The sequence below is a fragment of the Ceratotherium simum genome, chromosome 14 (assembly GCF_057802395.1).
Source record: "Ceratotherium simum simum isolate JZ-2026a chromosome 14, ASM5780239v1, whole genome shotgun sequence".
Taxonomy (NCBI): domain Eukaryota; kingdom Metazoa; phylum Chordata; class Mammalia; order Perissodactyla; family Rhinocerotidae; genus Ceratotherium; species Ceratotherium simum.
In genome coordinates, this window is record NC_141913.1 from 27,034,440 (window position 1) to 27,049,685 (window position 15,246).

The 15,246-nt window shown below is 43.7% G+C and overlaps 1 protein-coding gene across 4 annotated transcripts in view; it reads left to right on the forward strand.

The window, feature by feature from the left end:
* The window catches only part of FHOD3 (formin homology 2 domain containing 3), a 466,256-nt gene that overhangs the window by 432,607 nt on the left and 18,403 nt on the right, over positions 1–15,246 (forward strand). For all 4 annotated transcript variants that reach the window (XM_014781352.2, XM_087439151.1, XM_087439152.1 and 1 more), the window contains 3 exons: positions 1,347–1,537; positions 7,897–8,089; positions 13,257–13,431. In XM_014781352.2, coding sequence (XP_014636838.1) covers positions 1,347–1,537; positions 7,897–8,089; positions 13,257–13,431 — 559 coding nt within the window. The remainder of the gene's footprint in view (positions 1–1,346; positions 1,538–7,896; positions 8,090–13,256; positions 13,432–15,246) is intronic.

Consider the following 15,246-nt stretch of genomic DNA (forward strand, 5'->3'; position numbering starts at 1 on the left):
ATCCAGGACATGCAATGTCTTGCCTGGCCCCCCCAGGCATCCCCTATGCTCAGCACATCTTTATCCTGTCTGGTGACAGATCCTCTCACAGAATCGACCTTCGTTGACTTGATCTCATCCATTGTCTTTCTGAGAGTCGGGCTGGAGAACTGGAGTCACTCCAGCAAGTCTCCTTGGGCACTCACATCCAGACCCTGCTCTTGTGACCACAGTCATTGGCGTCTAAGCAATGGTGGCTCACCTCTACGCATCTTCTCTTTCTCCTTCTGACCTTTGTTTGCCTGGTTCTTGCCTTTTCTCACCATCTCTCACTCTGCGTCTACCTCTCAGTCCCCTCCCTTCAGTTCACCTATTTATCTATTTCTTCCTCCTTCCTAGCCTTCTCAATTTCTTTCCCCTATCCCGCATCTCCCTCCCTTAAATGCCCTAAAGTGTATTTTTTCATAACTAACTCTCTGATTCATATAATTTTTAGGTTAGAAATTCTATAATACCATTACTTAATAAAGCCTCATCACAGGCCACTTTGGTCAATCCAAACTGTTCCCACTTACCTGAAGAGCACAGCAAGTGCTCTGTCAGGTCTGTTCTTTGTACACGTGGCTTGCATCTGCTGGCAAGACTACATGCCCACACATACAGACACACACACACACAGGCCTGCTGGGTTCTATACATCCTCAGTGCTTGGTGTTCACCTGTCTATTCAATGAGCCTTCTTGAGAACAGCAACTTGGTCTCTTTCAGCATTTGTCTTCGTGTTCCTAGTGCCTGGAGTGGGGACTGGCATACACCAGGTTCTCCGTGAGTATTGGTTGAATGAATGAATGGATAGATAAGTAAAATAATTTGTCACACAATGTAAAAGAGATCATTGTGAAGAGGAGCTGGCTGCCCCTTAGCTGGCCCCCGCATATCAGAGCCATCCCTGTATGACCATGGTGCTTCCTCTAACCTTAAGTGAAATATCATCTCTGAAAAACAAGAGTGCTCTGAAAAATTTTATGAGACATCTGCTCAGTTCGTCTTGTACTAGGGTTCCTTGATATCATGTTTTAATTTACTGTTCCCAAAGACTTTCCTAAGATTTTCTTCCAAATACGGCAAAAAAAAAGAGGTGACACTTGCATTGGGTTCATTTGAAGAACAGTTTTATCATTAAGTAATTTGATGTCAAGATAATGACGATCCATATGTGGATAATTTTTAGACCATAAATATGTCTGTATTTCAAGATGTAAATTTGGTTTTGATGTTGTTTCTTCCCGGAGGCAGTTCGATTTCCTGGTTCAGGTTGGTGTCCGGTTGTTTCAGTGTGCTTGCAATGTTCTCTCTCTCATTTTCAGGTTGACTTTGATCAACTTCAGGATAATTTATGTCAGATGGAGAGAAGATGCAAAGCTTCATGGGATCACCTCAAGGCAATTGCAAAACATGAAATGAAACCAGTTTTAAAACAACGAATGTCAGAGTTCCTAAAAGACTGTGCAGAGCGAATTATAATTTTAAAGATTGTCCATAGAAGAATAATTAACAGGTAAGTGGATCGATGAACTTATGGAAACACTAGTAAAATGGCACGTTGAAAATATTCTGCAAACTGAAGGTTAAGTTTACAAAAATTATACTATAAATTCTTGGTACAAAGCAAGTGCACCTTTGATGCACGTTGGTTTCGTAGATATTTAATTTTTCTTACACATGCACACACATAGCAATAATATAATGCCATTGAGGCTTCAAGTTGGAAGGAATCTCGGAGATAACGTCATCCAAAAATCCTAACTGATCAGGAATTGCATCTGTAAGATCTCTGGCAAGTTGACCCTTACGTCTCTGCATCTGCTTAAACAGTTCTGCCTGCAGAGAATGTATGTCCTTTCAAGGCAGCTCGACTTGCTAGAAAAGTTCCTTCTTTATATGATTCACAGGATGCCCTCCAAGATCTTCCACTCTTTGATTCTCCAGTGGCTGCCCTGTGCTGCATCCTTCTTGGATGAGGCCTGGGCCCACCATGGGTGCCATCTCTGGACAAGCCTTCCTCAGTCACAGGATCCAAGAGGACCCTAGGAGACACAGCATTGATGTGTCATGCCTTGCTTGCCTCCAAGGAGGTAGGCTGGGATCAAGGATGGCTCCATGACTGTCCCAGGCTGTCTCACCTGTAAGTGGTGGCAGCATCAGGACTAGAACCTGAGTCTTCCAACTTCCTGGTCCAGGGCATTTCCTACCATGCACTAGCACTTTCTTCTCCTTTGTTTCATCACAGAACATGGTTGTAGGTCCCTCACCCTGGCCTCCAGAGTCTGAGGGCTCTGTCCTGGGCCTTACATCCTGGTGAGCTAAGGTGCAGGTCTGCAGACTTACAGGCTGTGGTCTACCTGGAGCTGGTGCTCTGATGACAGACCTTCTGAAACAGGCCTCACTATGGTTCTGTTAAGGTAGCCTTTCCCTGGGGCCGCCTAAACTGCAGGCCTTTCTCAGAGATCTGCTTCTCAGACACACTTCCAGCCCTGTGCTCGAGCACTTCATTATTTTTTTAGACAAATGTGTGGTATTTTCATTTATCCCCGTACATTTCATATTTTTTTATTATTTTCTTCTCTCTTCCTTCCCTCCTTTCACCTTCTTTCCTTGTTTCCTTCCTTGAACCCATTCAGAACTTTTAAACATCTAATTCCCTTTTGCGCATGTGAGCCCTCTTCCAGCTTGTGTCATTTGCTGCTTTGGTAATCATACCTCCTGGGTCTTGATCCAGACTGTTTGGGGTGAGGGGTAGTCTTTAAATGTTAGGACAGGAATAAGGAACAGAATCTTCCCTCCAGGTTGACAAATACATTACTCAGTACTTTTGGAATTTAGTTGTCAACTGTAAATCCCCCTCACTGTACTCCTTCTGGACCTCACAGCTGCCCTCTGAGTAGGAGGATCTTATCATAGATTTTGTCAAATTTCTTACTGAAATCAAAGCACACTGTGCTTTTAACATGGTTAATAAGGGGAGACAGGGAATTTGAGCTGCTTTGGCCTCCATGCTTTGTATGATACAAACAATTTCCAACTTAAAACTACTCAAATAAACAAATAGTTTCCATTTGGAATGTTATGAAACTGGAGCAATTTTATGAAAGCCTTGTAAAGCTATTATGCCTGGTCATATTAACCATTTTATTTCGGACAGATAAAGCTCGTTATGGTGATACATCTATTCCTTAAGCAATAATGCCTGTATGTATGTGTGTATATATATGTATGTATGTGTGTATATATATGTGTGTGTGTGTGTATATATATATATATTGCATATGTTTGCTCTGATTGTCCTATTCTCCCTGGTAAGCTGGTCACTGGAAGATGGTTGCTCTTGTGTGACCTGGATCCCTGTATACTCACTGTTGGCCATCCTGTTGAACCAGCATGACCAGCATGAGCCAGGAGCTCACTGTAGTTTGGTGGATTGTGAAAGGGCCATGGCTAAAGGGGGGGTCCAGGTGGTGGCCAAGCCAAAGCACCTCAACCACAGAACCCTGGGTTCAAATGGAGGCGTTAGCAGGAGCCCCATATGGAGAGCTGATTAAAGTGAGAATATCTTGTTGAAATGGAGATGGGGGAACTCAGACCCCCAGTGGCTGTGCTTCTTTCCTTCTCCCACCACCAGCATTCCCAGGAGCATAGCCTATGGCTCCTGTGATCCAACATATTCCCTTTATACATTGGGAAACTGAGACCCAGGAAGAAGTAGAACCTCGGGTCATACATTGGCTAACAGGTGGAGTCATCTTGGGCATGCCCTTCAGCCTAAATATAAGACTTCAGATCAGAAAGTTGCAAGTAGCTAGACCTTCATCTTTTTTCCTCACATGTGAGTACAAGAGTTATATTTTTATCTATGTAATTAGGAATTCATTTAACAGGGTACTTTTTTAAAGAAGTGGTTGTTACACAGACGCTGCTCTGAGACTTTCAGAGTGTAAAGGCACCTATCTCCTGGGGATTAATGCAAACCTCTACAGGTAGCAAGCCTGCAGATTTATTCTCGTGACACTCAGATGTGCAGAGAAAATAACTTTTCTTTATTTCACCATTCACTCTACCTCCTTAATGACCCACTGTCTGGCTGGGTTACAGTCTGCTCACCCAGCCAAAAATGTAGACAACTCAACAGTTAGTCTCCTAAATATTTGGTCTTCCTGCTAGTCCTCTCGAAGTTGGCTTTGGGAAAGAACAGTGATTTCTGTACCTTAGTGATGGGAAAGGAGAACAGGTTCTCAGAGGGGTGGTGCCATCTGGAACCTCACTAGCCTCTCACATGGACAGGCCAAGATTGGTTCTGCCCGGCCTCTGCTGGTACCTCCTGCTGTGAATGGCAGCTGAAGGGACAAGTCATCAGGTCTGCCCCTCTTCTCCACCCGCCTATCCAGACCCTGCAGCTCTCAGCTCAGCACCCTCCACATTCCTCAGAATCCCCTGTACGCCACCCAGGATCCCATGGGAGCCGGTGAGTCCGGCCAGGCCCTCTCGCTTCCTCACCCATTGGGTTGCCCTTTGTACTCTGCCAGAAGTGCTCTGTTTTGACCTAGGACCACTCTGTCCTGCACAGGGGCCTCCTGGTGGGAAAGGAGTCCATCTTATCTTCAGCATCCCCTTAGCCTCTCAACAGACCTCTCCCCACTCCAGGGCCTCCTTGGGGAGAGGCGATGAGGACACACATCTGGCCACCCACCTTCTTTGCCCCACTCAGTGATAGAGCTAAAGGAGCAGGTGTTTCCACCTCTCTTTCCTGTCTGATGAGCCCTCCCTTAGTTACTCCAGTGGGCCTCCTCTTAGTCAAGGAGCAGATAAAAGAACTTAGACAGTTCTCTTCAGGCAAAATCTGGCTTTCAGAACTGTTGCCTGGCTAAGAAAATCTTGTTCTGGATGTCCAAATCTGCATATTAACCTTTCCTTTTGCACTGCTGCACTAACAGCCCAATCCTACTCTGTGGATGTGCAAACCACTCTCTTATTCCCTTAGATTCATTAGGCTGCAGTTACACTGTGGCAGGCACTGGAGTGAGGGGGACCAGGTGAGAGGTGGGGAAGAAGGCCTTCCTAGGAGGCATGGAGAACTCAGCAAGAAGCTGGCATTCCAGAGAGAGAGACAGGCAGAAGAGAAGTGAACACCCACATTGGCTTCTTGCTGCCTCAATATCCCCCCTCCCCATCCTGGGCCAGACACCCCCTCAGTGACACACATGAGGAAGAGAGTGGATGATGGAACAGATCAAAGATGTTTGGCTTGTGCCTCAGGATACTAATGCGGGGAACCACCCCCTCCATAACCATAAGACTTTCATGTCACATGTTCTGGAAGCTACAAACTCAACTAACAAGTCCCTTACATGTTATACTCCCTTAAACTCATACCCCCTTTGTTTTTCTGTAGAAATGCCATGCATGATCTTTTTCCTTTCAAATGTACATCTGAATCATTTTTCAGATTTGCATTTTACTTATTTGTTGTTACTCCCTTGTTTGCAAAATATATATTTGAATCATATCTTTAACTTATATGTTAAGTTTGGATCCCTTCTAGATAAAAACAACGTTCTAGAAAGTGGAGGATAAGGAATCTTGGGTTGTACTTATATATAAAAGAAGACCTAGCTGTAGGCTGATTGATTCTCCCCTGGATTCATCTTACATATAGATCTTGAGTAGTGATAAGTGGCAAAATATGTGGTATATTATACTATCCTATCCTAATATATCATATCATGTCATATCTCCAAATATAATGTCAGGTGGTAATAAGAGCCAGGAAGAAAACTTAAGGGTATAAATGCAACAGGGAGTGACAGGAAGGTGCTGTGTTACACAGGGTCGTTAGGCAAGACTTCTCTGAGGAGGCGACATTTGGGCAGAGACCTGTGGGATGCGAGAGAGTGATCCATGTGGCTGTCTGTAGTGAAAATGTTCTGGGCATTGGGAACAGTTGGTACTGGACGCTTTGTCAGGGCCTATGATCCCCCCAGCGGAGTGGCCTCCTCTCCTCTCTCCTCCCCTCCCCACAGGCCCTGCGGGCTCTCAGCTCAGCTGTGTCCCTCTAGGGTCCCTTACACACATACAGGGGGCCTGAGGCCCTAAAGTGGGCTTGTTTAAGGAATCACAAGGAGTCCAGTGTGACTGGGGTCATAGGAGATGAGGTCAGAGAGGTAATGGGGCTGGTTATGCGGTGCCTTGTATGGACATACCCCATATTGTTTATCTACTCATCTGTTGATAGACACTTGGGTTGTTTCCACTTTTTGGCTATTATGAATAATGCTGCTATGAACATTTGTGTAGGTTTTGTGTGGACGCATATTTTCATTTCTTTGGGGTATATAAGCACAGGAGCGAAATTGCTAAGTCATATAGTGACTCTGTGTTTAATTTTTTAGGAAGTGCCAGACCTTTTTCAGAGCAGCTGAACCATTTTATGTTCCCACCAGCACTGTATGAGAGTCACAGTTTCTCCACATCCTCACCAACACTTGTTAGTCTGTCTTTTTGATTATAGCCATCCTAGTGAGTGCGAAGTGGTATCTCATTATGGTTTTGATTTGCGTACTCCTGATGACTAATAATGATGAGCATCTTCTCATGTGCTTATTGACTAATTGCATATTTTTTTTGAGAAATGTCTTTTCAAATCTTTTGTCCATTTTTTATTTGTCTTTTTAGTGTGGAAGTGTAAGATTTCTTTATATGTTCTGGATACAAATCCCTTATCAGACATCTGATTTGCAAATATTTTCTCCCATTGTGTGGGTTGTCCTTTTACTCTTGATAGTGTTCTTTGAAGCACAAAAGGTTTTAATTTAGGTGAAGTCCAATTTATCTTTTTTTTTTGTTGCTTATGTTTTTGGTATCATATCTAAGAAATCGTTGCCTAATCCAAAATCATGAAAATTTACACTTTTTCTTCTAAGAGTTTTATAGTTTTAGCTAGCATTTTTGGTTTCAAACAGCATTTTTTTCAGCCCCCTTTACTTTAAATACACGTTGTATGCTTTACTTTATTATTCTTCACAGAAAGAATAACCTAGTTTCCCTCATTTGAAAACAAATCAAACTCTTATTCAAACTATACAAATTAGAGTGTTCAAAAAACGAAAGTTTTTGTCTACAAAGTGGTATCATTTCTGTAATACTGTTTGTTCTACATAAAAATTTCCCTTTGTCTCCTAGTATCTTCTTTCTCATTTCCTGATAGCTAAAAGTTGGGTACTTATTTGCTTACTTAATTTCTTTTGCAAAATTTTAAGTAAATACAATCCAATAATTTTTAATTTAAAAATTAAATGGCTGAAAATAAATGTATTTTGTGTTGCTTGTTTGATGTTTCATAATTAAATTAAGATTGTATGTAATATTGCAAGGAAATATTTCACAATATTTACTCACAGAAAACTTTATAAGCATCTTTTTACAAACGTATTATTCATAACATGTTCATGTCTATTTCAAATATTCATTAAAGCAGGTTCCCAAGGAATTGCTAAGCAACATTTCTTTATTCCTTATTCAATTTTTATGTAATCTAGAAACTGCAGTATGTTTCTTAAAATAGTACTTTATCATTTTTCTTATAAAAGTTTTACATATCCATTTTAGGAAAACATTAAAACACAAATAAGCAAAAATAAAAAAGTAATTAATCTCCTGAACTCCTATCATCTATACATAACCTCCATCAATGAGAAAGCGAATTGAACTTGACTTTTGGTTGCATTTTCTCTTGAGAAGACTTCAGCCTCAAAGCCCCAGGAATGAAGAACAGTGTCTTCGGCAGATTGGTTTCTTAATGAAAGTTTTTAGACGATTTTTGTTCCGTAAAACTGAAGTCATTGTCACTATTGTTTGTCGTTGCAGGTTCCATTCTTTTTTGCTCTTTATGGGTCATCCACCTTATGCAATTCGGGAAGTGAATATAAATAAGTTCTGCAGGATCATTAGTGAATTTGCACTGGAGTACCGCACCACCAGGGAGAGGGTTTTGCAGCAGAAACAGAAACGAGCCAACCACAGAGAAAGAAATAAGACCAGAGGGAAGATGATCACCGACGTAAGTTCATGAAATCAGCCTCTTTATGTCACTTATTTTGAAAGTGCCATCAACCATAAAACCTCCCCTGAGTTTGGGGGCTGTGCTTTTTCCTTTTTTTGTTTCACTGTGAAAAAAACTCTCTCTCTTAAAAAGTACTCTTAAACTGCTCCTCTACCATTTCTCTGAAAATCTGCTCTGTAATAAACAAGGAACTAGGACATGTAGAATCAAGGATGTGTGGCTGGTGGAGGAACTTATGTTGGTGTGTTGTGTGAGACTGATGACATTAAATGCTTGATTCCATTTTTAACCTCTGTGATGTGGGTAAAACTGGAAGAGAATAAAAAATAGAAAAGATAACACCACTTATCATAGGAAGACAAATGTACTGATTAGGGAATTAATTCAGGATTTTAATCATCATCATGATTCTATATAACCAATCAGTTGACACGTGGACCACCCATTCTAGGCATCTGAATAGAGAAATAATTGATGTGGTTCCTCAAAGATGTAATCTGATGGGCTCTTGGCAGTCCCTTGAGTCAGGGAATATCAGGGTAGGAAGAGAGCCCAGAGGACAGTGAATCCAGGAGTTCCCTATAGTCCCTTGGGGGCCCTGCATACTTACATGCCTCCCCTGCTCCTGGGCTCTTCCCCCATGTCGCCCACCTCAGCCCTGAGCACACCCAGGCCACAGGTGCAGGGGGCATTCAGATGGGAGATGCTTTGCTAGTGGAGGGGGAAGGGATGCGTGAAGATGCCAGAGACAATGACACACAGTGCAGGTGCCTCTTTCTGACGTGCCTTTATGAAACTTATCCCATCTGTATATATACTTGAGAAGCACATTGGCTCACCATGATACAGGGAATGGAACAGGTTAAGGATTAAGCCATGGGGAGTGCTATCATCCTGGGGATTACAAGCCTCAACTGAACTCGAGTCAGGCAGATTCTTTGGGGAGGAATAAAATCAATTAAGAAGACCTCCATGAGGCTGCCTTCTGTGCCCAGATGGGTATTTATGTTGTAGAAGAAACAGAGGGCACATGGATACTGCTCTCTAAGGGTCCATATTCTTGAGGGGTCTGACCTCCACATGGAGACTGGATGCACTATGTTAGAAAATTTGTTGTAATTTTAAGGCAGTTCTGAGGAGAACCAGGGACTAATCCCCCTCATTATCTATCTCACCCAGACCCCTCATTCCCTTGGAATTTTCTGGACCCTGAGAGAGTACTCAGATCACTTTTCCTACATCAAGGACCCTTCCTACAGCCCCCCTGGTAGTTCTGGATGCCAGTTCCATCAGCTAAGAGTCTTCTGTCTCCTTTCCTGAAATCTGGGTTCAATAGAATCTTTAGCCTCCTGGAGGACAGCAATCGGGAAGCAAACTGAATCCACTTGGGCAAACTATGGCCCACATTTCATTCCAAAGTATTATTTTTAAAAGTTTAAATGGATGATTACTTATTTTTGTGGAAATGAAACACATTGGAGGGTGAAAAATACAAGCCCAATATGCTTATAGTTATGAAAACACATCCAAATTTCTTGCCAAATTCTTGAGATTTTTTACAAATCCCACTAATTTTTAAATTCTGTCCTTCTCTGAAAACATTCAGCTTTCCTATTTATAAACAGGGGTAAATTTTTCCAGAGTTTGATTCAAAAATATTTAAATTCTCATTAAAATCTGGACAGTACAGGCTTCTTCAGTGTCCCTCCTCAATGTAGTCCCTGTTTTTAATGGTCAAAGGGGCATCATTTGTGTAGAAAGATTGCCATCTGCTGGAAGATTAGGATATTGTCACTTAAAGTGTCCAGCTTCCAGTTTTCCCAACTCTCAATTAAATGCCCATTGTGTGCCCAGCACAGCACTGGGCACCGAGGAGGATGTGAGTGCAGTAAAAGACAAGCTTATACCCCAAGGATGTTATGATCTGGTTAGAAAATAACATATACACACTTAAACCGCTGGAAACAGAACCAGGCAATAGATTGAGCCCCTGATCATTAGAGCTGGAAGTGATTTTTAGGGAAAACTATATAGTAAGTCATTTTTAATATAGATGATGGATAAAGTGAGGATGGAACTGGTAACAATTAAACAGAGATGGTTTTAGAAAAACCATTATTTTCCAAACACAGAGAAGTCTGGGTAAAATCTGGAGACCGTACATTTGTAGAGTCAGCTCCGTATCTGCTCTTGTGTGCCAGTCCCTCCTCCTCTTGCTCTGTTTCTGAAATGCAGTAGGCCCCCTTTCTCGTAATCTAGGGGTCTTCCCAGGTAAGAGTCAGTGAGAAACTAAGTACTTCCTTGTCCTTGTGTCCTGAACTAGTTCTAGACAAAATGGTGACATAGACAAGGCAGCACCAGGCAACCATGGATGGCCCTCTCTGCCGTCGCCATACCCTAGATGGGCTGTGAGAACTCAGGATTCCATCCCAGGACTCCCACATCGGAGGGCGCTGGTAATCCTGGGTGAGGCCATTAACCTCTCTCAACCCCAGCATCCTCGTCTATGAAAAGGGAATGAAAGTTACTTTGGGGGATATTGAGAAGGCTAGAAATGTTGTATATGCAGCACCTTGCACATGTGCTAATTACTGAAAAAAAAATGCCAACCATACTGGTTAAATAAACAAGCTCTAAGATTAAAAAAAAATAGCACAAGGGGACTGTCATCTCTTGTCACAGTGCCACTTGGCTGGCGGCAGTGTGGGACATGATGAACTGGAAGCATTTTGTCATTTCAGCTCCTAAAAGTTTAGTCATTTCTCAAAAACCTTGTGTCTGATTTGCTGGTCTGGCCTTGTAACCTCAGTGGAAAGACTTACATTGAATGTGTGTTTAATTTAAAATCAAGAGATGGACATGACTTTCACCCTCAATTTATTTTTAGAAAAGGGATATTTTGTTTAAAGTTTCTTAAAGAAGTTTATTTGGTGATAGTTAAAAGTAGGGCATGTCAGTTCAGACAGCCTCCATGAGGGACAGGTAAGATTTTAAAAAGAACTTACTTTCACGTTTCTAAGGAGACAGCAATACAACCCATTCGGCCTGGGCAGTTGTTCCACTTGCCCTGTCTGGCCCGTGTGTGGAAGGATTCATGGAGACCCAGACCCAGCAGCCTGGGCGGAGGGGGTGGGGGTCCAGCACTCTGGATGAGAGGCGGGATGACAGCTGACAGGTGGAGCCAGGCAGATGGAGGCCAGTCCACTTACTGAGGCAGGTGCTGGTGTGTTCTGTAGGACGTGGCCAGCCAAGTGGCAGGGCACAGAGTTGAGAGTGACATCTGTAGTGGACAGAGAGCCAGGTAAGCTGGTTATCAGCTCCATGAGTGGCCTCAGGAGATTGGCCTGGAGCTCCACAAGTCCCTCCTTACTTTGGTCAGGACTGGTCTTGGGCTTCATGGAGGGAGTGTCCAGACAAGGGCAGGAGGGCTATGCAGACAGGTCCTGGCAGCTCCCAAATTAGGAGGGTGTACCCCGGTTGTGGTGACCAATTTCTTTATTTGAAATTTTACATGACATTGGAGTGATCTTGTCTTTGCTGACTCTGTGCCTTCTAAGAATCCCTTCTGTCTTTTCCATCCTGTCCTGTCCTCTCGGGTAGACTGATGAAGAGGATGAAATTGAGGTACGACTGTTTATAAACATGAAGAATGCGCATTGACCTTCCCAGGCGTGCCATAGAATCTAACCTAACAAAAGCAGCATGAATCGTTAGCACCATTCAGTGCTTTAAACCATGCATGGACGTTTCTGGTTGGTTTCAGTGTGATCACTAACCTCCCTACACGGGTTCTCATCATGCTGTATGTGCCAGGGACTGAAGGGTTAACTGCCTTTTCCAGGCTGTCCTTGAGTTCCAGGCCCTGTCAAGTGCGACAGGTTTAGCAGATCTCTCTCTACTGCTGGAAAAGTGGACGGAGAATTTTCCCTCCAGCCCCCTGTTTGAGCCTTTGGCAACTCAAGTTTGAGAACTGGACTCTGGAATAACCACATAAAGAGCCCTAAAACCAAAAAGGAAGTGGGGCAGCGGCTAAGAACTAGGCCAGATCAGCGGTCACCAGCCATGGGCAGCCTCTGACTTGTGCCCAGTTTCCTTGATTGGCATCCACTGGATCTGGTGGGATCAGTGTGTGAGGGGTGGAATGGCAAGGGCTCCTCCTCCTGGCCCTGGTGCAGATGCAAGAACCAGAGACCAAGTCGGGCCGATTGGCCCTGGAAGATGAGGAGGGAACAGTGCAGATGGTACAAGCCACAGACGTGTCCTGGGCTCTGTCACCATGGCCGAGAAACTGGATGAAAAGAGGAAGTCAGGAAGCTATGGAGCTGCTCTTTGCAAACGTTAATCTAACTGACTTTCTATTTTTCATCCAAGTGTTTGGCATTGTCTATATATGGCCTGATGTTTTAGCATACCTCTTGTAAAACATATGCCATGACTCTTTGTTCAATCAAAATTAGAGAATATGTGCATGTAATACTTGTTAAAACAACTACATTTTTGACACAACCAGAAGTAGTGAGTGTTGCCAAACTCAGTTTCAGCGTGAATTTCTGTGTCATGTTCTGATCTGGGCCCTGAAATGAATCCTCTTGGGGCCTTTAGCAAGTCACTTAATCTTGGAGGGCCTCAGTTTCCTTCTCTGTAAAGTGAGGAGGGACTAGATCTGGAAAAATCCTTCCCAGCTCTTAACATTGTATGATTCTGTGACTGAATCCCACTTCTAAAATTCTATCATCATAAGTGATACATACAACAAATTTAACTGTTTTCTGACACTAAATTTTAAAACACACTCAGTACATTTGATTGACAAGGCATATTTCAATTCTCATATCAGGGCTTTAGTGTTAGAAACAGATTTGGTTTCTGAATTCTTCCAAGAGATGATGTCAGTCACCCCTAGCAGGCCCCCACCAAGAGAATCTGTGGTGAGCTCAGAGACCTGCTGTAATGGAGGGATGGGTGTGGTCCTTCTGGGACCTGGGCTTTTGTTCTGATAAGAGAACTTCCTGTATACACAGATGTTCTGTCATTAGTTCATTGACAACCTCAGTCACTGCCATAACTAATATGTCCGCAGAATGTACACGAACAAAACAGAGAGACAGACAGGGAAGAGAAGGTTTTCCTCACCCCACGCCCTAACCCCGCTTTGGTCTTACAGTCCGGCAAGTTCTCTGGCAGTTCTCCACCGCCTCCAAGCCAGCCACAGGGCCTGAGCTACGCTGAGGACGCCGCTGAGCACGAGAACATGAAGGCAGTGCTGAAAACCTCGTCCCCCGCCGTGGAGGACGCCACCCCTGTGCTTGGCGTCCGCACACGCAGCCGAGCAAGCCGAGGTAACTCCTGGCCCGGGCAGGGTGTATCTTCCGAGGTTGGCCACCCTGGGGGGGTCTGGTCCCCATCACAGGGTACAGATTACTGTGCCCAGGAAGTGGCTGCTAAGGGCCGTCAACTCCCCAGGACGTTCAGTGCTGATGTAATCACATACTTCCCTTCAATAGCTTCATCTCAAAAACAAACACTCCCAAAAGTTTAGCTTAGTTCACACTAGATGAATTATTACTGTGAATGCATCCTCATGAGTTAAAGCGGGGGTCCTCAAACTATGGCCCCCGGGCCACATTCAGCCGGCTGCTTGTGGAACACAGCCACACGTATTGGTTTAGTGTTGTCGATGATGCTTTTGCACTGCAGTGTCAGGGGTGAGTGGTTGTGACAGAGACTGCAGGGACCCAAGAGCTTAAAGTTTTTACTACCTGGCCCTGTATGGAAAAAGTTTGCTGACCCTTGAATTAAAGCACCTTTTTGCCTTTTTAAATCCTTAGAGGCAGAGAGGAAACTAAAACTTCAAGATGGTAAAGACAGATAAGAGTTTCCAGATTTGTTTCATAACTTGGAAGGGAATTTTTAATTTTAATTAAGAACTGAGATGCATTTTCATCTGAGAATGTTTACTGCTGTCCCCCCGTCTAGTCTGACACCACGTTAACCTTTCCTTAGTTTCCTCACAGTTTGCAGGATGAAGCCCACACTATACACGCTGTCGTTTGAGGCCTCCTGTGGTCTGGTCCTAGCCCGTCTCCCAAACTTGGCTGTCACTCATCCCGATTGTGGGCACCACGCTCCTGTGCACACCCTGTGTCTCCCTGAGCCCCTGCTGTCACTCATGCTGTCCTCTTTTCCTCTGCCTATCCAGTCCCCATTGGATTCACCTCCAGAGTCTATCTCCTCCACACTCCCCGCTTCGCAGGGCCACTCCTCCTCCACACTCCTGAGACCCCAGATTAGGCCTTCTAAAGATTATAAGCTTTATATCTTACTGAACTCCTGGAGGACGGGCTTTCTCCTCTTGGTGTTTGCTTAGCACACGCTATGCACACAGCTAGAAGGAACCATATAATTTATTGTCCAAACTGGGATGCTTTGGAGTTGAAGGGATTCCAGTAGTAATTATACTGGGACAATAAGTAAAACAGAACATGACAGGTAAACTGGATTCTTGGTTACTGTACACATCACAGAAACTCAGTAACAAATGATTGCTTGCAGCCCATCAGGCATCTTCCTAGGCTCTCATGAACATTCAGGCTCACAAGATGACAGACAGGCAGCCAGAGGGTAGAGGGTTGTGATCTGGAGAAACCCCTGAGAAGACCCGTCACTGAGTTCTAACTGGATTTGCTGACTGACCAGTGATTTTGGAATTTTACTTCCAAAAATAATGATGGTAATGATAACTTCAACATAAAAGAAAAAACAAATGCAGTTCAAAGTTTTCTTCAGAAGAAAGTGGGTCACATGGTGCATATGGTTTCTTGGAGCTTCTTGTGAACCAAAGGGCTACACGCTGCCATCCAAGGAGGAGTCCTGAAAGGGCCTCAGGCAGTGTTCTAGATCCCTAAGGTTTACATGGCATTTCCAAGTGGGGCTGCACTTCAGGCTCTTTTATAAAATTACCGAATGGTTTTTTTACTTTGTGTGAGTACACTATCACTGACTCTAGTTCCCTTGTCTTCTACTTAATGTTGGACTTTGGTCTTTACCCTTTAACAGGGTTTTTACTTTGATATGCAGCTAAGAATATGCCAGAAGAAGGGCTACCTCCCCCCACCGTCGCCCCAGTGTTATCCTGAGACACAGGTGATAAGTAG